The sequence below is a fragment of the Calonectris borealis genome, chromosome 2 (genome assembly GCF_964195595.1).
Source record: "Calonectris borealis chromosome 2, bCalBor7.hap1.2, whole genome shotgun sequence".
In the NCBI taxonomy this organism is placed as follows: Eukaryota; Metazoa; Chordata; class Aves; order Procellariiformes; family Procellariidae; genus Calonectris; species Calonectris borealis.
Genome location: NC_134313.1, coordinates 67,351,139 through 67,378,705, shown reverse-complemented (window position 1 = coordinate 67,378,705; position 27,567 = coordinate 67,351,139). Strand labels below are relative to the sequence as shown.

The 27,567-nt window shown below is 41.5% G+C and overlaps 2 protein-coding genes across 4 annotated transcripts; one reads left to right on the top strand and one right to left on the bottom strand.

Annotated features, from left to right (window-relative positions):
- Positions 1-7,451: 7,451 nt before the first annotated feature.
- Positions 7,452-13,904, bottom strand: ACOT13 (acyl-CoA thioesterase 13). Of its 3 annotated transcripts, none has more exons than XM_075142222.1 (4): positions 13,829-13,904; positions 11,503-11,729; positions 10,381-10,565; positions 7,452-8,171 (listed from the first exon to the last, which is right to left on the bottom strand). In XM_075142222.1, the coding sequence occupies exons 3-4, from the start codon at positions 10,563-10,565 to the stop codon at positions 8,015-8,017; spliced, it is 342 nt and encodes a 113-aa protein (XP_074998323.1). In that variant the 5' UTR covers positions 11,503-11,729; positions 13,829-13,904; the 3' UTR covers positions 7,452-8,014. The 3 variants fall into 3 exon arrangements, with proteins under 3 accessions (XP_074998323.1, XP_074998324.1, XP_074998325.1); XM_075142223.1 differs by having other exon boundaries at positions 11,515-11,729; XM_075142224.1 differs by lacking the exons at positions 11,503-11,729; positions 13,829-13,904 and adding an exon at positions 11,074-11,326.
- On the top strand, positions 13,866-22,573 carry TDP2 (tyrosyl-DNA phosphodiesterase 2). The gene is made up of 7 exons (XM_075142214.1): positions 13,866-14,231; positions 14,308-14,402; positions 18,167-18,334; positions 19,687-19,778; positions 20,254-20,372; positions 20,753-20,923; positions 21,744-22,573. The coding sequence occupies exons 1-7, from the start codon at positions 13,866-13,868 to the stop codon at positions 22,023-22,025; spliced, it is 1,293 nt and encodes a 430-aa protein (XP_074998315.1). The 3' UTR covers positions 22,026-22,573.
- The last annotated feature ends 4,994 nt before the right edge of the window (positions 22,574-27,567 follow it).

The following is a 27,567-nucleotide window of genomic DNA, read 5'->3' as shown; positions in this document are numbered from 1 at the left end:
CTGGTTTTATGTATGGAAGTTCTATGAATTGAATTTTAGTAGTGTCTTACATCTTGACTGTCACCCAGTACAAACACTGAAAATGTACAGACTGTAAAAAAGATTTACAAAGATTAGCGGCAAAGGTGTTCTTACATATGTGGGCCATATGTTTGTTTTGAAAAGTAGCTGTCAGAAATAAGCAAATTACTAGCATACTGTTGTATTTGTAAATGGATATTTTTAGTTCTTTGGTCATAAGGTCCTACAGGTTAAACTGGAGCACTCTAGAAAAACCACCTGAAAGCTGCAACTTCACGTTAATAAATGCCTGAAGTTACAAAGAAATATCTTGAAAATGCTGCTCTACAGAATGCTAAGACTTTCTAGAGTATGTAGTAACCACCATACCTGCTAATAGTACTTAAAATTTCCCAGCTTTAAGTGCCCCTTCTTTGAATGGCCTGTAAGACATAATACCAAGTGTCTACATGAAGCTTGAGATAGGTTTCATAGGGTCTTGAACACTCCAGTTTCATGAGTTCAGATTTTGCTTCCTAAGTGCAATCTTTGTTTCTTCTTAATTTGTCATTTTGGACATCATCTCACAGCAGTGAGAATATGGCCATAGTTATGTTGGTTAGCAAAGCAAATGACTTGGTAGTTCTTGCATTAGGAATTTTGGTTTTCTTCATTCTGGTTTCTCAGAAGAAGCCTCAAGATGTTGGCGTGAGTGGCTGTGTACAATGCTTTTTAAGTGTCAGCAATAGTATGATCCTTAACTTTAATTTTCTGTATTACAGGGAACAACCTGTTCAGTTTAATTGCTTTTTTAGTTTTGTAAGGGATGCATAAGACGCACAGGCTACTGCTTTGTTCTTTGTAACAGTGATCGCAGAGTTAATGCTGTGCTTTCTTGGGAGAACATAGTTGTATAATACTAACTTTGTTAAATGTGGTCTATTCTACCCAGCTAACAAATGTTACGCTTTTGCCATGCTACCAGATGGAATTGGTAGCCATCTGCATTGTGTAAATTGTGAAAAAAAGATGAAGGGGGACAACAGGCTTCAGAGCATGAGAATCTCAGGGAGTGTATGAGAGTTTGTTCTTAAATCATTTGGGGGTGTCTCTCTGCTTAAACAGGGTGACTTTCAGGGGAAAAGATTAAACTTGAAATTGTCCCACTCTTTCTCAATAGAGCTTCTAGTTCATCCTCAGAATATTCTTCTGTTAAGTTACTTCAGCAAAACGCCTTTCAGAAGTGAATGGAAGCAGTTCACAATATCTAGCTTTTGGTTTCACGCCCTCTTTGTATCAGCTTAGTGGCTTTCTGGTAGGCTTTCTTAACTTCGAAGTGTAAGTTGTATCTCACAACTGATGTTTATAAAGCACAGTTTGCGACTGTGTAAACCTAATTAGTTTGTTCAGTGGAGCTGTTTGTAAATACAAAAAGGGCTCTTTTATAAGACAAGAACTTTGGTTACTACTTGTTGTCAGCTGCTTCTGTGGCTCCTTTGGATATGCCACTACCAAGAATTGAAATAGACTCAATAGCTCACCTGAATATGGGAGTTTTACTAGGCTATTGCTTGAGGATTTGTCGTATGAACGTGGCAAGTGCGAATGGGGCAGGGATAAATGTGGAGGCAGCAAAATTAAGTAGACAGAGGTCCATTAAATCTCTTGTGTCTAAATGAGTGTCTGGTGAAGGGTAGCTTGTGTTAGGTGCTTCCCAGATGATGAGGAGAAGCTGCTTCAATATCATAGCCTGTACATGGCTGTATGATTTCCCTTCACTGTTCAAGCTGCTTCAGCTGCACAAATATTGTCAAAAATACAGTAAGATGGACAGATTGCTTGTACAAGCATTGCCCGAATGTAATAGGCCTGTAGCTAGTTTGCAGTTGATGCCCTTTGTCACATCTGTCTCAAACAAAGCATGAATTGCTTCTTGGAAGCTATTTCGTTACACTAGAATTGCTGTGTTAAGTGATACATCAGGTACGAGAAACACTTCGGGATTATTCAGTGTTTCTCTTAAAAAAAAAAAAAATTGGTTACTCAAACTAGAACTAAGCTTTGAGCATTGAAAGCTTTAGATCAAGGTACTGATCTCTTGCTACAAGTTGATTTTTTTTTTTTTTTTTGCATAGCAAAATGTTAAGGCTATTAGAAATAAAGCTGGTGGAAAGATGGTAATTTTGCCAGTTTCAATTTCCTAGACTTTTTAAAAAATTAAATCTCTGAAAGACCTACTTAATCTGTATTTACAAAATACAAAACAAGCAGAGGATCAGTCTTCACTACAGGTAGGTGCTTTGATCTGTGTAAATGACCACATCTTTTTGTTGACACATTAAGGCATAACATACTAGTTTTAGAATTACTTTAAAACCTGATACAAGTGCCATAAACTCCTGCTCTCTGTACATACTCCCAGCTTGTGAGGTCTACAGGTGTCCTTCCCTGCCCATTTCTGTTTCGCTGCCAGGAGAACACTGCATTTTCTTGCACTTGTCATGTGCTGAGTCTTTAGGTTACTTGTAGTTAATGAACGCTATCTCATGTTATATCTGGGGGTTGAACAGTGAGAACGGTTGCTTCAGGGCTTTTTGCTCCTTAAGTGTGAGATTATTCTAATGGACTGTTACAGGCTTCATTTAAGATTACATTGAGGTTCCTGCCAGTGGCATGATAGCTGTTAAAGTCAAGAATTACTAAACTACATTTACATCCACTAAGCAGATAGACGTGTGGTGTGAGTTTACTTAATTGCTGTTTTCTTTTATTAGCCTGGAAAAGCTCCCATTTTCAGTTTTGCATTTATTGCAGCAGCAAATGCAGAAGCTGTATAAACCTACAGGTTCTGGAACAGCTTTCTGAAATGAAGTAATGAGATAAAGGGTTTTAATAGTGTTTTACAAAAGTGAAAAAAGTTTAGCATGGATGTTTGAGGCATAGTGCTAGCCTGAGTGGTGTTTATTCGAGTATTCCTTTTGTGGAATTTTTTATTTTAGTAATTTTTGCATATAAACCACTCTTTCCCAAATCATAAGGCCAATATTATTGTCCCTTGGTACTACTAGCACACAAAAAGGACGTTTCTCTGTATAGGTTTGGCCATCATTTGCACCCGTACTTCTTGATGCCATGCTGGTGGTGTGCGAGCAATGCCTCAGCTTGTAGGTGCCGTCCGTACCGGCTACGCTACTCCGCTTTGCTGCAGGAGCTCAGCATGACTGTGAGTTAAAAGGTTCAGACAGAGAGAGCCTCTGTGCTAGAACTGGAAGTTACCTTAGCTCTTCCCCAGTTGTAGTGTGCAGGGGCTGGGTGCTTTGTACTAGTTTGGTGTTTAAGTCTTCCTTGTTGTGGTGTTCTTGGAGTACAGTTGAACTCTCTGCTGTCAGGAACACTACTGAGGAAACCGCAGTTCCGTCTACAGCGGTAGGTACTGCTTTCTGATGTGTGCGCCGCAGCTGGGAGTTCACAAGGCTGACTGTACAGCGCTGATGCTGTGGAGGGCTGCATCAGCTCTACAGGTTAACTGAAGCAAGCTAAGTGATAAGCATAATTTCTCTTCTGCATGGCTGACTGAAATGCTTTTTAGGGCTGAAGATATCTATGACCTAGTTCTGCTTGGAAAGGATTTACATATGGAAAGGTCCCTTAATTTGAGCACAATTACTGTATGCTAGAGCATCCACTCTACAAGCTGCTTTTTTCTGGACTCAAATCTATTCAAGCAGCTACTGCTTTTAAGCAAAAGAAATCAAAAGATCCAGAATCTTACTACAGTGGTACAGCCCCAGGTACTGTTTTGGTGAACAAAAGTTGTTTGTGGTGGTTTTTTTTTTTTTTCTGGAGGATAGCCAATGTGTCTTGTTTGATTAGAGCTTGCAGGTAATTTGCTCTGGTTTGGGCAACAACTGTGTATGCTGCACTGTTCCACAACCATGGCAGCTTGGGACCAGGGGATCTGGTAACAGCAGTCATTCAGTGAATGCATTACAGAATCACAAAGGTAATAACTGTCATCGTGTTGTCCCTAACTCTTAAGTAGCAAAATAGGAAACGAAGTGCTTTCTTCTTCATTCCCATGGACAGTGAGGTAAGGGAGAGGTTTTGGGGTTTCTTTCTACTGGCTAAATGGTTTCTGCAGATAGAGAATTCTAAAATGGTTAGTGATAAAACGCAGTTTGAAATTCTTCCGTATGCCCTGGCAGTGGCTCGGAGCCAGTCAATGAAGCTGAACAGAATTGAACTGCTGTTCAGAACAGTTACTTAACAACCTAATTCTCCCTGCTCCCCCCATCCCCGTTAGGTGGTAATGCTTGCCAATTTGAGAAATGTAAACCAACTAGCTCGTAATTAAATTGGCAGATTAACTTAGGTGAAGCAGCTCAGCTGTGAGACCCCCGTGACAGGTGGCTCATCCTGAAAGACTAACAAGGAGTCCTGGTAGTTTAATGCTTGTTTCAGCAATAATGTCCTTCCTTACCCCCTCCTCTCCCCAGTTTATCACTGACAAGTTGCTTCTTCCTGAGGGCTGGAGTCCTTAATGACTAAATCCTCCCTCACAGCACCTTCATCTGTGATCGGTATTTGCCCTGATTAGTATCTGGGCTTTTGGTTTTAAATGCCAGTGGGAACGATTCTGTTCCGATTCCTCATTTTCTCAAGGGGTCTGTAACGCACAGTTCTGCCCTGGTGCGAGTACCTGGGTGTCAGTCTGAATGCACTCGCGCAATAGTAGCCATGTGAAACCAGCGTGAAACACCTGGCTGACCAATATATTGTGCGAAGTGGGAAGCTGCAGTTACTTTCTCTGATAGAGACAAACTGTTCCACAACACGTCACATACCACTATGTGAGAAGCATGGCCCTCCATAAGGACAGACCTCTAGACATCAAGGAGTATGGTGTAGCTGTTTGGTATGCTTAAAAAAAAGAAAAAGATTAGGAAAACAAAAAAACCAAACAGCACAATATGGGACGGACAGTCTCAATTGCAGCTGTAAGATACGGAGCTTACAGATTTCTGTCAGTTACTGGATATGTAATCTGGTATACTAGTAAGACTCACAAGATGATCGCATCGAGTCACTTTATTTGCTTGCTTGTAAAGGAAGTATGCCTAAATCTGCAGTGATGGAACCAGGTCAACCCCACAGGAGTTCTGCTTGTTCTGATGCCAGGTGGAACCATGTACCATTTGTCCTTATTACAGTAATTATTTTCTGTTACTTCCTTTGAGACTCAGCTAAGGTAAGATACAGATTTTTCAACATGTAGGTTAGGGTGAAATCAGTAAAGAACACTTGCAAATGTTAAGTCTGATGTTTGACAGTTTACTCCCAAAGCTAAGCAAGCTCAATGGTGACAATTCCTTCTAAGATTATCTCCAAGCCTAAGTTAAGTTGTGAAATAAATTACGAGGTCAACATGCTGCTGTTGGTGGAAGGATAACAGACAAGGTTGTCTTAAAATAATGAGTTTAATGAACTACTTCTAAAATAACTGGCCTGCATATTAATGATGTCCCTCTTTCTTATTAATTAGGCAGCACTTAAAATACTGTGTTGAATAGTCTGTTACAAGGGAGAAGAGAATTCACTTGTTACTTCAGGAAGGGTTTTTTTTTTCCTGTTTCTCTCCTAGCCTGCAACAGTCTTTGCCAGGCTCGAATGGGAACAGGAGGACACTGTTGTTGCCATGTTGAGGTTTGCCACTCTTAATTTGCCTGGACACTTTTCAATTGTAATTATGTAGATATGATGAATGCTAAGTGATAGAATGAGACCACTTAGCTGTGGTAGGTTCCTGAGGCAGCCAGCTTTCATTGAGGGAAGTCACGTTAAGTTGCAGTGGGACAGTTACACAAGGACAGGGTTGCCCCAGCACACAGAGCTGAGAGCGTTCTGAATCTTGTGGCATGTATTGAATCCAGCACCTCCCTCATTCTCACCCTCTGCCTTTTATTTCAGACAATAGTCAAATCACTCTTGTGTTCCAGTGAGGGGGGTGGGTTTACAGTAGCTGGGGGAGCAGTCTTAATCCTCACTTCTATTTCACCTCTTGCACTCTACTATATGGGTAACCTATGGAAGAAAACCAGTAAACTTAAGAATGAGAAAAAAGATGATTGGAGATGCCAGAGCATGTTAACAGGAAGACAACCAGAACAGCAATTGCTAAACCCACTAGGTGTGTCCCTGTGCTATGATGGATCCTCTCTGTCTGCTCATCCTAGTAATTGTAGAGGAGCTGGAGATGCTTAAGACTCCTAATAGGGCTCCAGGCAGAAGCAGCTGTAAAGTGAGAAACAATTTAATACAGTGGTGTATAGTTCTGCTGAGCAAAGATTTAAAACAAAAAAGGTTGTTCCTGTAGTAAGTATCTTCACAGAATTGCTTTAGCGAAGCATTGGGCTGCTTCTGGGATTCAGGGATGATTCTGAGCATGAGTGCAAGTACTGGGGAAAAAAAAAAATTACGAATGTACTGCTGAAGAGGGGATGCTACTATTAAAAGTTCAACTAGCCACAGGGATGTAAGCCATGTATGCTTCTGAGACAGCCTCAGAGAAAAAGCTTTTGTTTATGTATATACTACAAACAACTGTTCTAAACTTGCAGCAAAAATACATGCTGATACCCTGAGCCCACTGTAAGTACTTTTTTAGAGAACTTCCATTGAAGGGTAAGTTATCAGCTCTATCACTTGTTTGAAAGTGATTTTGGAAAGATGCTGATATATTAGTAAACTTGTTCAACTTCATATTGAAAATCAGTCTGCAAGAACAGGTCACTTAACTCAATGGAAATTATTTCTTTAGGTTTAGGAATGCACAAAAAAAGCCCTAACTGCACATTTAATCACAAAATTCAAATCACTGAAGACAATGAGTCAACTTCCATGACAAAAAGAATTCCGCATGCCCTTTACTAGTGTAGATTAACTTTTTCAAATCTCCCACTAGAGAAGAAAATGTAAGGTCATGGTTTAAGTAAACTTGCACTGCATATGTAGCATCGCTGTTTACAGTGTGATAGCCTTGCCAGGGATCGTTTGTCATCAGTTTGACAAAAGCAGTTAAACCTGTCCACAACAGTGCATGAGGAGACAAGTCTCCAGCTGATGAACTGCAGCTTAACTCTACCACATTCAACCCAAGTCAGACAATCTACAGCCGTAGCCTGATGAAAGGTTCACCAAATTTATTTAGATACATCTCTAACTCTCAGCTGCTGATTTTTAAATAAATATAGCCAGAACTTCAGGTAAGTAGAGGTGAAAAGCCCTGATGATGTAACTGCATTTTCACATTCAGGAATCACAGGGAGATGTTGATGAAATCTTAGGTGAATTTGTGTACAAGGGTTCCACCAGACCCTCTCTCAACCACTCCATGCTGGCAAGCTTTTACTCAGGGCAAAGATTACAAAACTATTAAATAATCTTTAAAAAGGTAGTTTCAGAAAGCTTTATTGAATACTTTCGAATTTGTTACAGCATCAGTAAATTACATTTTGTATTAGCCTGCCTTACAAACCAGTTTCATATCACGTTATAGGAACTCTGTACTACCATCTTACAGAGCAAGTAGTTTAGTTTGTAAGCATATATAGTGTTGTTTGAATGTGACTGTGATGGGCCTGAAGACAGGGTTGCTTTGTCACATGACAACACCACAGGCAAAGAAAACAGAGATCTCTTAAAACACTGTCATGCTGGTAAACCATATGGCTGGTCCAAAGGCTCTTCCCTTCTGCTGTCTTGACCAAAAAAAGCCAGATGCATCCCCATGCTATCACACTCTGTTGTTCATCCCAAAATAGGCACTAATTTTAGGCTTGTAGCAATTCTGGTGGTAATTAAGAAATTTGTTCATTTATTATGGGAGTGAGACAAATTCAGTGTATATGGACTATCACAACTTTGTGCAGATGACGTGTTATTGCATAAATGAGAAAATAATTCTATATGGGATTCTTAAGCCCAACATTATTACTTTTCAAATTACTTTCTTATATTAATTTCCTAGATACTTTGTATGTCTACCTTGTGCAATTAACTTTCCTGTCGCCTTATTTGTTAAATCCACGCTGGCAAATGCAAGATTTCTTCCTTGCTTCAAAATCTGAGCTGTAATCAGTATCTCTTCTCCAATCTTAGCAGCAGAAGTATATCTTCAATGAAGAACAAAATGAACAGGTAAGAGGCTGTACAGAGCACAAATCCAAGAATATTCCTGCATTTTAGATTATCATGAAGGGAATTAGCAAAAGTGAGTAATAAAGACACATCTCTCTTGAACTGCCTGCTTGCAAATCCCCACTTCTTAAAGTCCTTGAGTTCCTCTAAGTACTGCAGTGGTAATTCAGTATAAAAGTTCTCTGAGAAAATGGAGGATAGAAAGAAACCCATTGGCTTGTTTCTGAGGAAAAGTCCACTTTGGAACAGAAACAGTTAGGTATCAAAGACCTCAGTTAAAAGTTCATCTCCAAGTCCCATTCCAGGCACTGCTGGCTCCTTACAGCCTTTCTAAACCAGTCTGGCTGGTTCAGCTGCAAAATGTCTCTGTTACAAAGGCTCCAGAAGGTCACTTCTGTATGGAACCTAAGCATAGGTTAACTGCTTCCCATACCCTCGTCAGAGAAAAGTCATGGAAATTTGGGAGGCCTTCAAATTTCCCAGGTTTAACGCTGTTTCTGTTCATTAGATAACTCTCCGGTTTTATTTACATGAGTAGGAGAGTGTGCTTTTAAAACACACTCTGCAGGGAATAGGAAGAAATTCCTCCACAAAACACCTGGAGAGAATTAGGAGGAATATGATCCAACCATGATCTGAGGTAAGGGAACAATATTCAAATGTTAGAGGAGAATGAATAATTGCTGGATATAAATCTTATTGAGATAAATTTCATCAACCAGTCCATTTTTATACATGACACCGTGTCAAAAGTATGTCAGTCACACCTAATGCTGATGTAGCACAAGCCCCATTAGTTGACAGGGGCAGGATTTCAGTCTTGGTTCATTCTCAGAGGCTGCTGCTGATCCTCTTGTGATTAAAAAAAAAAAAAAAAAGTTTCTCTGTTTCTCTCTGTTCTTTCCATTACTGAAATAGCTTCCTCATGACTACCCTTTAAAAAGCTCCTTCCCAAAAAGGAAAAAGTTGTGTTATAGCAATATTCAATATCCAATATCACTTGTTCAATGAAAGCAGTAGTCTGGGTTAAACGAAGCTATTAATATTGCTTCAGATAACATTTCCTGAAGGTTATTCTACTCAATCATTTTGGATCACCTCCAGAGAGAGCACTTTCTTAAGATTTTAGCCCTAATGTAATTGGGTAGGCATACTTGATAGTATAAATAATTCAGATGTTGGCCTCTTGTTATACTACTGTAGGGAAAAAAATATAATCGCAGAGGAATTTGAGGTTTTCATTTCCAGTAATTTCCTGGTCATCACAGTGGCAGTATAAAGCTTAAATAGATGCTCCAGTCCCACCCACCCAGTGGAGAAATCAGATGGTGCTGGGGGGGAAAGGAGGGAACCTGGTAAAGATAGAGATCACTCCCCGCACACTTTTAAAGCTTTTTTTTTTTTTTAAAGACAGTTTTGATGAGGGGTTACTTTTCCAAGATTTTTAATGCTCTGTGTTAGTTATTCCAAGTAGGATTACTTTAGTTCCAGTCAGTCATAATCTCTTCATTAAAAGTAATGAAGCAAAGCTGACAAGCTGTAATAGCATGATCAAAGAAGGTTTCAGAACAATTTTTTTTTTTTTTGAAAAAGACAGTGTGCTTTAAATTTGCATTACAGGAAGAACTATTCTCAATATAAAACTACCTTTAGATGACCTAGAGCAAAGGAATCTTCCTCCAGCGAGAAATTCTGATTCAATCCGTAATTCACCCTCTATGTGAGCATACAACAGAGCTAAACAGTCTCCTGTTTTAACATTTTATGGACTAATGCTAAAAAAGGGTTTATAGAAAGCTGTTTACCCTAGATGTTGGTGTTTGAGGACACACTCTAACATACCTTCACAAGCGAAGACAGAAGTTGAGCCAATTTCATAAGACTAAAATTTACCACGTTATCAACATCCCTTGACATTCTATGAATGAACAGGTACCATCTCTTAAACGCGTGTAACAAATAAAAGCTTAAGAAAGTCCAGCTCAAATTTTGCAACCCAATGGCAATATCCCCAAATACAATCCCCCCTTAATTTATCAAAACAATTTTATCAAACAACTTCTCAAACCAAAGAAAACAGCTTTTTTAAGTATTACAGCATAGAAATGACGTACAATGGAATTAATACCGTGTTAGGGGAGGAAAAGTTAGTATGTTCTGGTAAACACGGTGGATGATACCTACGTGATGTTCATGTCCACACTGACCCCAGGCAGTGCTCTTTCTGTGTACAGCAACGCTGTTGTTGACACCACATCCACAAGTGTGGCTGTCAAACCTCCATGTAACGTGCCACCTCTGTTTGTATGCTCCTCCTCTACTTTCATTTCACAAACAATTTTCCCAGGAGTTGCAGAAAGAAGTTTCATCTGTATAACCAAAAAAGGAATAAAAAGCTTGCTTACAACAGTACCAACACCCAGTACTGCCCTGAATCTAACTGAAAGTAAATCTTGTTTAATTCTGGACTCCTGAGACAAATTAAAAGATGGAAAATATAGTAATTCAACTGTCACATTAGGTATTTCCATTGATTTTGAGCAGAAGATTGTTGCCTTAGAAAAAACTGTATTTCTAGTGCAGATAAATATTTAAACTGACAGCTTAACAAAACTTCTATTCTTGCTATGCTCTCAGGAATTGCTTAGGAGACAATGTTGTTCTTCAATTTTCCTTTTGCTTTAATCTGTGACTGAAAAACCAGATTAGAGGGAACACAAAACTGCTCTGACTGTGTGTACCATAGTTATGAAGGGGTATTTGTTAGCTCATAAAATGGAAATGAGACTGACAGTAATTCATTAATCATTATACTAGAGCAACCTCAGTAAAAATCAGTATTTTGAAATGAGCACTGGAAATGCTCATCAGATTGGCCTCCCTAAACTGAAATTCATACTCCTGGGTATAAGTATCCAAGGCTGTATCACACTGTATTACAGCATCATCACTGGCATATACACTTTTATTCCAGCCCATAGGTGTTAAAGAGAAAAATTACAGTACATCTATGGTACCATGCTTCCCCCTGTAACCAACACAAGATGCTAGATTTTTGAGACCAAGAAGTTACTGCAATTCAGTACTTTAAAATCTTTTTTTCAAGTTTTTTCAGTTAGTAGCACTATATTCAAAATCTGAAATATATTCAAAATCTGAAAGCAGATGCAAAACTGGGGTAAGTTCAGCATATATATTTACACCTATAACTAAGACTTTGAAGTACTTTTAGACTGTCACAAGTGAAATGTGTGCATAACATTTATTATAATTCTTACTAATTTTCTGATTTTTTTTACAACTTACATGTTTCCATACCGTATCAGGTGAGTTGACTTAAATCTTTTTAATCTTAAAAGGAATTAAGATTGAAATGTCTCCAGTTTCACTATTCCTTATTTATAATGCAGTGTAAGAGCTCAGTTTCAGCCAATGTCCCTTTCTGATAGGCCATAGTTTATCCAAATTTTGCAGAGAAATGATATTAAGATAAATGATGATGTAGTACGCAGTCCATCTACGAATGGAAAAAGCTGGAATTAAGCAGAGGGGAAATCACTGAGGCAGTGTCCTAATACAGAAATAGCACCTTTATCAATGAAAATTCCAAGTTCTAAACCAGGCATGCTGTGCTGACTGGAGGCCTACGTTTCTGACAGAATTTCTAATGAGGACTTTACTGACGCTTGACACTGGGAGCAGATGGCTTCCACTACCGTCAGGGAGTGCTCCAATCCATCAGCGAGGCAAGGAAAGCATCTGGTTTCATTTGTCATTGCTCTGATCTGGCACTAGCTGCCTGCTCTCCTTGACGAAAATAGTTCAGTATTTGAACACTTCCAGGACTCACACAGCCAGAGCTGCTGGTTTGTACTTCTCTTCTCCAGACCTTCTGTGCCTGTCCTCCCACGCATCTGTCTCGGTGAGCAGTTTGCTGCTTTGGCTTCCAGCCACTACTGTGATGCACCACTACTTTGGAGAAAGGGCTTTAAAACCCACAGTCGTTAAGCCCCATGTAGATACCACATTCACATTAAACCAGAAACTAAGTCTGATGCTGGAGCTGAAAAGTTTCAGACTAAAATCTGTCTTCTCCAGAACACGAAAAATCTTGAGTCATATTTAATTACAGTATGAAAGGCTTCAGGTATCTCCCAGAAAAACAGCAGATAACTTTAAATTCAAACAAAATCGTACTTTTATTGTTATTATGATTATGTTCATAGCATCATATTTCTAGAAGGAGATTGCAGAAAACGACTAAAAGTATTCCAGAGCAAGGTAAGAAGCCTGTCTCCCAAGGCTCACTTCCAGCCTGTTACCTTTATGAGCTGAAATACTGCATTTATTCTCCATTTAGTAGGATTTTAAGGTAAAGGAGAGTAAAGTTATCACAGTAAAGAGGTGACTAAGAATTAACTGGACTCTTTATAAATGGACTTCGTAAACTTAAAGCTTTATACTTTTTACATACAAGACCAAAATGTCTTGGGGAAACAAGATAACGAGTTGTTTTGCAAACAGTTACTTTCTATTAAATGTATTAGATCATGGAGCTGTCAACAAAGCACCGCTTGCTCCTCTACAATGCAAAACACATACATTTTTAAATGGTTGGTCGTCTTAGATGTATTTACTGCTTCTCTCCATGTCACGGTTACACAAATAAATAGAAATCAAATGCAGAATTTCTAGCATTGCAAAACTTAATGAGAACACTGAAAGTGCTTCACAGGACCACCCTACACAGGAGCTCAAGAACACATCAGCTACACTACTGCACACTACAACATTTAAGACAACACAGTAATGCCATTTCAACTTTTTTGATCATAATGTAGCATTACATTAGAGCCATACCAGTCAAATATATTTCTTTATACTAGGCCTTGTGTAGAAACTCACAGAGCACTGAGGTGCTTGTGCTTTCAGTCTGACTTCAAAGTGAGGTGTGAGATGTTATAATGAGTTACTTTTTTTAAACAGAGAAGAGTAATAATTTATTTCATAATTTCACAGTCCTGAAAGTTAGTGTAGTCACAGGTACTATGAAGGGAAGAATACAGTTACTAAATAACTCATGGAAGGTTATTCAGCACAATCCTCGTCTTTAGAGAGCTACTGGAAGGCCACTCTAGCATTTAAAAGGAGTTATTGAATAACAATTATGTTTTCTACCGTGCGTTACCATCAGGGCCACACACCCCTGTTGGGAAATCCTCAATCCAGGGAAAACAACGGCAGGCCTGCACCCCCGGGCTCCTGAAGTGCCCGCAGCCATGCCACCGCGGTCGGGGTTCAGCTGACCCACCGCAGGCCTCGGCCTTCTCCGGCTCCGGCGGCCTGGCCCGGGGGCACCGTTTGCCATGCCGCTGCCCGCCCGAGGCTGCGCCTGAGGCGGGTGCTGCCCCGGCAGGATAGCACGGCTCCGCCAGACCTCCGCCGAGTCTCCAACAGCGAGACTGCGCGTCAGGAAACGCACCTCACCCTGGTTCAGTCTTTTATTCTGGGAGGAGGGAAAACGGCTTTTAAACGAGCAGCCCCGCCTCGGCGAACCGCCGCCTCTCCGGTCAGAGGCCGCCGTTAACGGCTAGCCGCCGGCGGTGACCCTCTCCCTGCGGCCCGCCCGTACCTTGCGGAGCACCCGGTCGAAGCCCTGCGACTCCACCATGTACTTCATGGCCTCCCTCAGGCTCTCCACCGTGAACCCCATGCTGCCCGCCCCGCCGACCGCCACCTGCCCGCGCCCCGGAACGGCAACCCCGGCGGGCGGGGCTTCCCACCGCCTTCCGCCCGTAGCGCCCCGCCGCGGGGGAGGCATGGAGGCGGCGGCGGACAGGCGGCGGGAGGAAGAGGAGGCGGCCCGGTGCCCGCAGGCGGGGGAGCCGCTGCCGGCGGAGAAGGAGGGGGAGGAAGAAGAGGCGTTACAGCTCGCCAAGCGGAGGAAGGTGCTGTGCTCCGAGTTCGCCGCCATCACCAGCAGTGACGCGGCGGTGGCGCGCAGCTTCTTGGCCGGCAACGACTGGCACATTCAGGTACGCCCGGGGGCGCGGGGCTGCCCCGGCGGCGGCGGCGGCGGGCCCTTCCCTGCCATCTGCTTCTGTGTTTCAGAGGGCGCTGAACGCCTATTTCGAGCCGCCGCTGGAGAAGGAGATGGAGGAGGCGGCAGGCGGGGTGCCGCCGGCCTGCGCGGGGCCCGGGAGCTGGTAGGTGACCCCCGGCCCGGGTGGTGTGTGTGTGTGACAGGAAGAGGCGGATCGGGGGCGCTCGGCCTGGCGGGGCGGGGGCGAGGGGAGCGGTGCCTCCGCCCTCCCCATACCACCCGCGATGCAGCAGGTGCCCCTCCGCTGGAAGGTGGAGGGGCCACCACACCCCGGGAGAGCCGTCTCCCGGGTCGTAGCGTCCCCCCGTGGAGCAGCGCTCCTCCCTCCGCCTGACTTCGCACCTCTGCGGACATGTGGTGAGGCAGTGTCCTGGTTTCGGCTGGCATGGAGTTAATTTTCTTCTTAGTAGCTGGTGTACTGCTGTGTTTTGGACTTAGTACGAGAATAATGTTGATAACACACTGATATTTTAGTTGTTGCTTACCCTAGTCAAGGACTTTTCAGCTTCCCATGCTCTGCCAGGTGCACAAGAAGCTGGGAGGGAGCACAGCCAGGACAGCTAGCCCAACTGGCCAACGGGGTATTCCATACCATATGGCGTCATGCTCAGCATATAAACTGGGGGGCATGGTCCCAGGGGCAGCGATTGCTGCTCAGGGGGGACTGGCTGGGCATCGGTTGGCAGGTGGTGAGCAATTGCATTGTGCATCACTTGTTTTGTATATTCTTTTTATCATTATTATTATTATTATTTTCTCTTCCTTTGCTGTCCTATTGAACTGTCTTTATCTCTACCTACGGGTTTAACTTTTTTTTCCCAATTGTCTCCCCCATCCCACTGGGGTGGGGTGAGGGTAAGTGAGCAGCTGTGTGGTGCTTGCTTGCCGACTGGGGTTAAACCACGACAGTCCTTTTTTGGCTCCCAACATGGGGCACAAAGGGTTGAGATAATGACAGATCTGATCAGAGCGTGTTAAAACAAATCTGTTATAAGCATTCATTATATCAGTTTAGTAGTAGCTGGTCACCGTGTTGATTTATTTGCTCTCAGAGTTGTTGTGTTTGTTCTCAGAGTTGTGCTTATGTAACACCTTACTTGCCGTATATACTGTTTATCAGTATTTATGTGCTGTTTATCACCTCTGGGACATGGATTAAGGTTATCATTTTGCTGTTTTGTATAACACGGGCTTGTGATATGATAAAATTATTGGTCATGAGATCAATCTGGTATTTGTACTCAGCATTGCCGTCACCTCTGTACCTCAGGAGCCATCTATCAAAAAGTATGAATATTTACACTTTTTACTTTTTCTCCTCGGAGAGCCAACCTATGGGGGAGACACCTTCCTCCATCTTCCCCTTCCGTTCCTCACATTTATGTTTCCACACTAGTTCTTGTGGTTTCCCAAGGCTGCCCCCTTTGAGGGGAATAGCCAGCTCCTCTTGAGAGGCTGTCAGACTTGCGGGCTGCACTTTCCCTCTGTGGATGCTTCAGCCACCTTCCTCTGGGCTAGTAGGTTGTGAGCCTTTTGGAGAAGGGATAAGGTAATTTTCTTTTCATTGTCTTGTCTTGTGCAGCAATACATATGCAGATTTTACTGTACACACACACATTTGTATATGTGTAAACTGTGCATGGATGTCATATGCTAGATGTATGCATATTTATATTTCTATAAATAAAATTAACATCTACATGCACACCTTGTTAAATGTACCTGTGGAAGTTAGGGTCCAAGATCTGTGTCTTACACACACTGATGATCTCACAGCATACCCATAGGGCGTACCAAGGGTATTGAACCACATGCAGAATTGAACTTTTACAGATCCCTGCCATTCACAGTCCTGAGGGAAGCTTTTTTTCCTATAGATTTATTTATTCCAGACTTGCATGTTATATAGAAGAGCCCTTATGATCTTTATAGTTATGAATAAGCTGTATTTGATAACAGCATACCTGTTTTTGCTTGATATGTATGTATGCAAAAATGCAAGCCTACTGAACATTAGTATTGGTCTCTAGGTAGTCCATGATGAGTCAGAATGTTTCTGTATCAAATTGGCAGCACCTTTTTCTTTTCCAGTCTCTGTCTGTCTTTGCACAGTAGGTTCTGTCTTGAGCTGGGGCATGCAGGATGTGTTGGGAGGGAGGACTATTTGGAGACCTCCCAGTCAGGGGAAGATCATTGCAGACCACACAGACTTTCATATTTCATCTCATAGTCCTTCAGGTTACAGTATAAATACAAAAAGTCATCATGGAAATAATGGAGGCATATACCACATTATTTACCTACTTAAATATCCCTTAGCTTCCTCTCCTTTGTCTGCTTTTCTTTTTCGGTTCAGTTTAGATTACATGTACATGGTAGCGGAATCTTGTGTTGTTTGTGCAGCACCAAGTACAAAACCAATACTAAGTTCTAGAGAATGGATTTGTTTTGGTTGCAGGCTTTATTTTCATGTGTGCATACAAATTCTGTGTTTTAAAACAAAACTCTAGTATCCCAACTTTGCCAAAATACAATTTGTCTAGTCTTAGCTATACTATTTAATGTATTTTGTTACAGACTTTCCCTTTACTCAAGGAATTTACATTGGATCAGTGTTGTGGTTTAACCCCGGTGGGCAGCTCAGCCCCACACAGCCACTTACGCACTTTTCCTTGGTGAGATGGGGGAGAGAATCGGAAGAGTAAAAGTGAGAAAACTCGTGGGCTGAGATAAAGACAGTTGAATAGGGAAAGCAAAAGCCGCACATACAAGCAAGAGCAAAACAAGGAATTCATTCACTGCTTCCCATCGGCAGGCAGGTGTTCAGCCATCTCCAGGAAAGCAGGGCTCCATCACGCGTAACGGTTACTTGGGAAGACAGAAGGCCATCAGTCTGAATGTCCCCCCTTCCATCTTCTTCCCCCAGCTTTATATGCTGAGCATGACGCCATACGGTATGGAATATTCCTTTGGTCAATTGGGGTCAGCTGTCCCGGCTGTGTCCCCTCCAAACTTCTTGTACACCCCCAGCCTACTTGCTGGTGGGGTGGGGTGAGAAACAGAAAAGGCCTTGACTCTGTGCAAGCACTGCTCAGCAGTAATGAAAACATCCCTGTGTTATCAACACTGTTTCCAGCACTAGTCCAAAACACAGCCCCATACTAGCCACTATGAAGAAAATTAACTCTATCCTAGCCAAAACAAGTACAACCCTGTGTTAGCAGATAAGAGTCTGGTTCTCTTTAGCAACATAGTCCCCAAACAGTTACTAGATTGGGCACTCAAACTTTGACAGTGTTGTTTAGCCTTTATCAAATCAACAGGGTAGACAGGGCCTGTGTTTTTGAGGTGGGATTTGGGGTGAATATTCCCAAACAAAAAGACTATGAATTTGTCACAGAGTGAGTTTGCACATGTTCCTCCCCAGGGGGTTCAGCAATTGGAAGAATCTCAGCTGTACTACAAAGATGGGCACATAAAAGCCAGTCCTGGCTGCAGTTCTTTGTTTTTGATATGCTGGAAAGTGTTTGAAAAACTAATATACGCATCCTGCCTCTAGCATGAATTCTCAAGTGCTTTGGATTACTTAAATCAGAATGGTAAATGTTATCTTGTGTCTATAAGGAGAAGGAAAAACCACTTCACTTGTGTACTAAGGCTCTGTATGACTCAGGTCTGTATGTTTTAGTTACTGAGCTTTTAAATTATGTTGAGATCAATACATGTTAACTTATTTCTTGGGAAAGTTTTAGATGGCGACCTGTAAGTTGTGACGGGTCTAAAACATTTTCCTTTAGAAGATGAGGGAGGTAATTGCAGGAAGAATAGTATTATGCATGTTGACAAACAAGTAAACTCTCTCTTTAGTATTGACCTCACAGCAGATGCAACTACTAGTAATGCCAGTGTGAATAGTGCAGACTCGAGGCAACAAGAAGATGACAGCAGGTTCTCACTGATAACCTGGAACATTGATGGGCTGGATCTAGGAAATCTAAAAGAACGAGCTAGAGGAATCTGTTCTTACCTGGCATTGTAAGTATAGCTTCATCTTTGTATTGTCATGTACCCAGCTTTAAAGGAAAAAGCAAGCTTCTTGTTTTAGATATTTACAAATCTTCATGCCCAAATTATCTTAACGTTAGATGCAACAATACAATCACTTTATAAATCCTAAATAGCTGAGTAGACATTGATATACTGGTTGGAAGAGGTGTGAACCTATGCAGCATCCCAAAGATTAAATATGTTGCGATGGCTACTTTAAAAAGCTCTTTTATAATGAACAATATTGTTCAAGTTGCAGTCATACATCAAGAGCATACTTCATACTTCCATCCTGTACATGACAGAAAGGTAAAACTGCGAGAAACTTCTTTGTCTCATTCCAGTAGTATGGATAACTTCATGCTAGAGCAAACTGTTTGAAACAACAAAAAAGATTTTTTTAGTGAAATGTGAAAAGTGGCTCTCTTGCCATTACTATTACTCATCTATCAAAAAAGAAAATGTGCAAGGTAAGATAAAAACAATAGAATCTGTCATTACCTTTTATAGTTCCACTAGTGAAGCCTCCCATGAATATATTTATGAGCAATTGAAATATTGCATAAATTGATTTATCTTAATACAGTAACTTATCAGTATAAATTAAATGATTTAAACAAGGATAATTTAAGTTCCTCTTAAAACAGCAGGAACCCCTTAACTAAATCAATTTTCACTTGATTTTGTTAATCTGGGGTCACAATATTTTTCTTCTGTAAATACGGCCTTAGGTTTGTCCTTCACCTGCTTAGAGCAGGGCTATTCAGCAGTGTAGCAAAAATAGGGACAGCTGTAAAGTCATGTCTAAATCAGCATTTTCAGCACTGCTGCCCCACATGAACTGTTACTGATTGCACAGCTCTGAGAAATAAAAGAGCTTGGCATCGATGAGACTGGAGAAAATGAGTGGCAGGTTACCTGAGGGGATCTGTTGTAAGCGAATGAGGTGGCGGTTGGAATCTCCTGGAGAACTTACATGTTGCAGAACATGTTCCAAAGCTAGTTTGCAGCTCCTTAAGTTGAATTCCCTGTGTATGTAGTATATGAAACCTGGGCAAATGTTTGCAAGATCAAGGAATAAGGAAGTCATGCGTTTTATTACCATGTCAGTTCTATGTCCATAATAATTGCTTCCTCCCTTTTGACAATGGTGATGTGTCTACATGCTACTAAATATGATGGAGAGAGTTTTTCTTTTTTTAAAAAACCAGATTCTTAAAATATCTAGGAAGACGAGGACAAGGTGCATCTGAAATCCCTGACCCTGTTCCATTTGGCCTCAGAATGTAACAGTACTGCCTTTCAGTAGTTAATTTAAAATCTTGTCTTGCTGATTTCAGATACAGTCCAGATGTCGTGTTTTTACAAGAGGTTGTCCCACCACAGCTCTGTCTCCTACAGACGAGAGCAGGCAGTTACACGATTATTCCAGGTAAGAAATAACCCTCAGTTTCTAAAGACAGAAAACGGAAAAAGTAAGTTTGGTTTTATTCTGTCTCCCTTGTCAAAATCTCTGACCATGTGTAGGAGTGAAAAGAGTAAAGTGAAGAAGGAACCACTTAAATTACTTTCTGTGTTTTGATATCAGGATATAGTTTGATGCAAATTATGCATGTGAAAAGCTTGCTTGCCTGGTGGTGTCCTTTGTATTTTTTCTGCATTTTGAAAGACTGATAGCGAGGGTAGCCAAAAAACTGCCATAGATAAGTAATTTCTTAAATATTTGCATTTAAAAAATCTGAAAAATTCACACCGCTATTATGAAACTTTTAACTAATTACTGTGTACATCTTGCAAATGAACATGATTCTTCCAGATCACGGTAAAAAGGTTTCTTTCAGAATCTTAACTTCTTTATGGCATGGCAGAAGATATCCTTGACCACTTCTTTCCCTGTTCCTCTTTAGGTAACATAGATGGCTATTTCACTGCCATAATGTTGAAGAAATCAAGAGTGAAGCTACTGAAACATGAGATAATACCTTTTCCAACAACCTCCATGATGAGGAACCTTCTGGTTGTGCATGTGAGTGAGTCAGTATGTACTAAACAGCTGTATTTCTGCCTTCAAAACAAAAAATCACAGGAAAGGCCAGACTGGCTTTACTCTATGATAGTCTCAAACAGCAGAAAAAACTACTTCTCCAAACATACAAACCCATTTGCATTTGATACTAACAAACTTAAATCTTTTATGTAATATACTGGCCATGCTTTGTTTTCAAGTCTCATAACCTCTGAAAACAAAACTAAAAGCCTGTTATCCTCCTGTAAGCCTTTTCTTCAATGTAAAACTAATATTAACCACAGCTCTGTCATTCAGTAATTTACTTTGTGACTAGATTTTGTCTTTGAACTTCTTACCCTGGTGTGGATAGTAACATTGCCTCTTTGTTTCATGCACAGGTGAGCATATCTGGTAATGAACTTTGCCTTATGACCTCTCATCTGGAGAGCACTAAAAATCACTCTAAGGAGCGTATGAAGCAACTGCAAATAGTGTTAAGCAAAATACAGAAGGAGTCTGAGTCCACTACTGTTATATTTGGAGGGGATACAAACCTCAGAGACAGTGAGGTAAATAGAAATAAGCAACCTTGTTATTTTGGGAAGGTATTCTGACAAAATCTTCTCAGGCTTTTCTGTTGTCTTTATGAGGAATGACGTGCTTAGGCACAACAGATTTGCAACATTTATTTTTAGAAACTGGAAGTGTGACTGAGTAGAAGCTGCGGCATTGCTATGCTGAGGCATTGTTATAGCTGAGGTGAAGAGCGCCCCCCCCCCCCAAGTGCTTTATTGGCAATATTTATATCTGAGAAGATGCAGGGATAGTCAATGAAGTTTCAACTTCAAAAGCATCTTCTCATTTTGAGAACCTGATCTTTACTTGCTCAACTCTCCGATTCTCAGAGAGTTAATGCTTGTAGAGTCAATGAAAGACGAGGATGCTCTGGAGAAATAGATCTTGGGACTTTAGAATTAATTCGCCATCATCGAGATGTCGTTTTTGGCTGCTGATACTAAAAGTGAAATTTGTGCATTATTACTGAAAGGTCAGTGTTTCATCTTTCCCTATTGAAAGTGAAATTCCATTGAAGGGAACTGGAATGACATTGTTTCAGAGAACACGCTGTTGACCCCCATACCTCAGAAGTTCAGAGCTGAATGTTTATTTTGTAACATGTTTTGGGTTTAGAAAGTACTACAGGAATTGGTCATGCTTTAGAGTATCCTGAGAAATACCACAATTTAGAAATGTCTCCAATATCTTTGTTTTGCACAACTCAACGTTTTGCAGAAAAAAGTGATATTGTGACAACTCAGTTCTGTTTTTGAAGGTAAAATTTGTGAATTCAGTATCTTGTGGATTTATTTGCCCCCCTTCTACCTTCAGGTTACTAAACTAGGTGGCTTACCTAACAACGTTACGGATATCTGGGAGTTTTTGGGTAAACCTCAACATTGCCGCTATACTTGGGACACCCACTCCAATACCAACCTGGATGCAGAGTACAAGTGCAAGATGAGGTTTGACCGCATTTACTTTCGGCCTGCCGCAGACGGGGGACATATTATTCCACAAAGTATGGACTTAATCGGATTGGAAAAACTAGACTGTGGCAGATTCCCTAGTGATCACTGGGGTCTTCTGTGTAATTTTGATGTGATACTATAAAAAAGAAAAAAGGCTTGCATTGTTAGTTTTTAGGTGATTTGTTCTTGTTTTTACCCTCTTTTTTTTTTTTAACCGTCTTGTTTTTACCCTCTCAGTTTAAGTAGGGTGTATTTAAATTTTCAATCCTAATGCATTCTCCACTCTTGACTTTTGCTGGAATGGCTTCACTTCAAGCCAGGGTTCACTTTTCCTCATTGTATGCATCTGTTCTTGAATCACGTTTTTAAATATTTATTTTTTAACAATGTACACAAATACAAAAACAAATTCTAGTCCTAAAATGGGAGGAAAAACCTGTAAAGAATTGATAAACATACTCGGTGGTTTAAAAGACGCTTTTATTTTGGCATGTATTATAATCTCATAATAAATGCTGCTTTTTTATTTTAAGAATACTTTTATTATGCCTGCTTTGTTTCTTTTGTAACCATTTCTATCATCCTTTACAACCTTGTCCTTTGTAGGGTGTTTTGTATTAGCTTCTGAAGTTTGTGTTGTACATATGTATGCCTTCAGGCAAGACAATAAAGGAGCTGAGGAAAGAATGACTTGATTCTCACAGTTTAATTCTTACTTAAGAAACTCTTATTCTAGTATTGAACAGATTTAAGAATTATATCCCTTCTATTTGACAAGAAAAGGATATAGGCAGATGCATGAAAGTTGCTCACTTGGGATGGTGTATACCTTACTTTGTGTTTATTAACCTGGGTATGAGTTGCAGATTAAAAGATGTTATCTTTCCAGTGAGCGTCTAGAAAGAGCGCTCTTATAAACTGCTCTGCAAAGCAGCAAAAGATCAAACAGGCTTTCTGCTCAAAGAACTGTTTAATCAATCTCATAGAAGCTGTCATTTTATAGATGGGCGAAGTACTAAGCTGATTTAAAATGGAAAGTCTCCTAACTTTCTGACATGAAGTTCAGTGCACAGGCATGGAGAGGAACCACAGACAACCCAAGTCAATGATGCAAAGTGAACACAGAGACTGACAGCCTAAATTCCTTTACTTCTTTTTGTTGTTGTTTGTCTTTGGTTACAAGCTTACAAACAACTTGTGTTTTGCTGGACTTCTGTGGTGGTTTGGCCCCAGCTGGTAGCCAAGCTCCCACCCTGCTGCTCACTCAGTCCCCCTTCCCCAGCAAGATGGGAGGAGGAAATAGGAGAAACAGAAACAAGAAAGCTCATGGGTGGAGATAAAGACAGGAAGCTCACTTACTAATTACCCTCATGGGTAAAACGGACTTGATTGGGGGAAATTAATTTATGGCCAAATACTATATATATATTTAATTAATGATTCAGGTATTGGGAAGCAAGAAGATGAATGTTAAAACACTTAGGGGAAACACCTTTCCTCTCCTCTTCCCCAGGCTCAATGTCACGCCAGGCTCCTCTCCTCCCTCTTGCTATCACCGCAGGTCGCACTCTGTCCCCTCAGCAAGATAAGGAGCAGCACGGGCGGGGGTTATGGTCGGCACACAAACGTGCCTCTCGGCCGTGCCCTCCCTCTCCCGCTTCTCTTCTGCTCCAAGGGGGATCCTCCACAGGCCCAGGCAGTATGTGCTCTGCCATGGAGCACCTCCTCTGACCTTGGTCTTCCCTCTGCTGTTTCTTACTCTTCTTTTTTATCTCCTCCTCTGCCTGCCCAGCCTTTTCTGCCCTGTCTTACATATGCTTTCTCTGAGGAGCCACCATCTTGGCTGAGGGGCTCAGCTGTTCCCTCTGGTGGGGCCGTTGGAACCGGCTGTGTCCGGCACGGGGCAGCCCCGGCCTCTCCTCACAGAGGCTGTCCTGCAGTCCCCCCTGCCAGTACCTGGGCACCTGCACCCAATGCAACTTAAAAAAGAAAAAAATCAGCTTCTCACACAGGCAAACAGCAGTGGCAGCCCTCTGCAGCCCTACCTGCCCAGCAAGGAAAATTCCACTGACCCCATTATTGCTTAACCTAACACATCTGCCTGCATGCTCCAACCAGCCAAGCGCCGGGGAAGGAGGAGTGTGTCTCCGGACATTGCCCTTCCCCCCTCTGTCTTGCACCCTGCAAACACAGCGAGCGGGGCTTGATGCGATACAGGGCAGCGGAAGACAAATTTGTAGATCCCTACCCTGAAATAATCAGGATCCTTAGCCAGCTCCTCCTCGTCCCTGGAGAGGGGGTGGAGAGGCCTGCGGTAGGAGAGGCCTTCCGTTGATTCAGCAGGAGGCCGAGGTGACCTTACTAAACAAGCAAATAAACCTCAGGATGTTAATTCATGTCCGCAGACATCTCCAGTTCTGCTTTAAACTTCACCCCAAATTCCTTTTACTAAAGGTGAAAGAGCCCGGCCTGTTTTGGAAAGGATGTCCAAATCCTCGTGTCCTGATTACTCTCAGCATATCCCATTATTTTATAATAACTCAGCTTCAAAAACAAGGAAGGAGAAGTCACTGATACTTTTTTAACTCGCGTTGGGCCCATGGACTCTTCTTTCTATTCCCAAATAAATAGTTCTATAAAAAAGTGAAAAATATCTACAACTGCCAGGATTTTCCTTCCAGGTTTAAAATGGGGCTGGCACAGCCACGCTGCCTGACTTGCTGCGTGCTCTCTTCTTCCTCACCAAGAGCCTTCGAAGAAATGTCATGGGGTTTGCTTTCACCACTTACGCCTCCTCCCCCGGTAGTTCCTGCCAAAGGATTTGTGGGGAAGGTAAAGGCAGGGGATGATGGTTTAATTTTCCTAAAGACGTTGGAGAAGGGGAAAGCACAATAAACTCATGCTTCGCCACAAGAAACACCAGTTTATGTGGCCTCCTGTATTACGGCTGGTTTTGTTTATGTGCCTACCCCCTCTGGACTATTTTGCAAGGTATGAAAAAGGCTGACTGCTGTTGTTCTGGGATAGGTTTTTAATTTAGGAAAGAAAGAAGAGAGAAAAAAGAGTTCAGAGCAGCGTGCAACTCAATGCCTAAACCCCAGACACGTTTGTAGCATTTACTAACCCATCCCTCCTGTGAGCCACAGTCTCTCTTAACCTTTGAAATAGGTAGTGAGTGGCAACATAATATCTTTATTAGGAACAAGCAAAGACATATCACTTCGTAAGGGCCAATTCATTTTTCTAATTATAAAAGATAGGCAAGAGAAAGACTATATTCAGTGCAATTAGTGGTTAGTCATTCTTTCAAAATGAGGAAATTACACATACAGCCTTTAAAACTTCCTGAACTACAGAAAAAGTGATAATACTTAAATAAATTTGAGATGGCATAAATGCTAAATTTTTTACTGCCTATTGAATGTGAAGCAATACATCTTTAATTAAATATACTTTAAACCACTTAATAAGCATCCAAATTGCTGACAATCAAGAGCAGTCAGAGCCCTTCAATTAATTTAATCAGTGATGTAAAAGGTAAAATATCTGCTGAATACAGCAACTAAAACTTAAAGGGATAGAAACAGCAAAGTTAAACTAAGCAAAGGATTTCTTGGGCTACAACTCTTAATTTGATTTGTTTTCCCGGTTCAGTAACATAATATTATGGCATACATCCCAAAGGACTTAAACAAACATGTGAATGTGAGAAAATGCAATAATTCTCTCCTATTAATAATCAACAGCAACAATGGACTTTGTGGAAATCATGTACTATTGAGAGAAGGGATTAAGGAATTTTAGTAGTTGAATGATTAATAGTAGTTAGAAGATTGAATCAGTAGGTAGGGGCTTGATACTTTGTTCCTCATAAGGCCGGCTCAGCCTGATAAGGCCGACTTAGCTATGGTGTAAATTAACTGAGGCGCCTCACAAGGACAGCTCCTGATAAAGACTAAAAACTTGTCTCAAAAAGCCAGCTAAAACTGACCCTGCGGTATGGACAAAAGTAAGAAGACAACTGAGCCTGCGCAAGAACAAAAGGTTACTAGCGGTGACGAAGAGGAACTATCAGCCTTCATCCCCACGACCCCCGACGACCACCACTAGGAGGCAATGCGCAAGCGCAGATGGGAGGGGTCTATGGAAATGACTTCTTGGAACTCATTTTAATACAAAGTGGGGACAGGTCATGCATATGTATAGGCGTATTACAAAACTCTATGAATATGTATATATTTATGGTGACTGCCGTGTTGAGGCGCGCACGATTTTGGTGGGACTACCCCCCGTGCCGCCCAGCGCTGAATAAACATACCTACTTTACAATCTCATAGATTGTGGAGTCTGGTTTCTGCAAGTCACTATTGGAGGCATTATTAATACTTTGATTCAGGTATCAAGAGAATCAATTTCTTCTGAGGATCCAGCCAGTCTTAAACATTTCTACATCAAAAGAATCTGAACTTACTAAAAGAGAAGAGATATCCGTAGAACAAAATAAAGATATGTTAAACATCTAGGGAGGTAAATAATAAATAGATGGATTAAAAAAAATGAAAAAAAATAGTAGCAGGCAAAACCACAGTAACAGCAGAAAACTACGTTATGATGATTAAAAGTACATACCTAAAGAATACGTATGCTCTTGACTGTAGGGAGTAATCTGAAACCATAACTTATAAAAATTTGTTTTACAAAGAGGAAGTGCACGGAAGATTAAAGCTATAAACATCACACATCATATACAGGTTTGGAAGTCAATTTGATACAAGAACAGACAAAACATATCCAAAACTACTAGATCAAAATACAAATATGATAACCTGTATTATGGCAACACCTGCAGTGCCTTTTGTTATGGTGGCTGTACAAAATAAAAGATGAGAATCATTACACAGAAACAGATGGGCTGTGTTTTGATGAGCAGATGGCATGATTTTCAGTTGTATCAGCTCAGCATAGTTGAAAAACTCCACAAAGGTTGTGTTATCACTTCTGCATATCTTAGCGTGATTTTACCACGTGGCGGGCAATCCAGAACAAAATCCTGCTGAAGACATAGTGCATGGAATCAAAGAATCATAGAATAGTTTGGGTTGGAAGGGACCTTTAAAGGTCATCCAGTCCAACCCCCCTGCTGTGGGCAGGGACATCTTCAACTAGATCAGGTTGCTCAGAGCCCCGGTCCAACTTGACCTTGAATGTTCCCAGGGATGGGGCATCTACCACCTCTCTGGGCAACCTGTGCCAGTGTTTCACCACTCTCATCATAAAAAATTTGTTTCTTATATCTAGTCTAAATCTACCCTCTTTTAGTTTAAAAACAATACCCAGGTCCTACTAAAAGGCCTGTCCCGATCTTTCTTATAATCCCCCTTTAAGCACTGATAGGCCGCAATCAGGTCTCCCTGGAGCCTTCTCTTCTCCAGGCTGAATAACCCCAACTCTCTCAGCCTTTCTTCACAGGAGAGGCGTTCCATCCCCCTGATCATTTTCGTGGCCCTCCTCTGGACCCGCTCCAACAGGTCCATGTCTTTCCCCCATGTCTGGGGGCTCCAGAGCTGGATGCAGCACTCCGGGTGGGGTCTCACCAGAGCAGAGCAGAGGGGCAGGATCACCTCCCTCGACCTGCATGTGGGTGCTGTCTTGAAATACCTAGTGCAGGTTAACCCCACACAGGG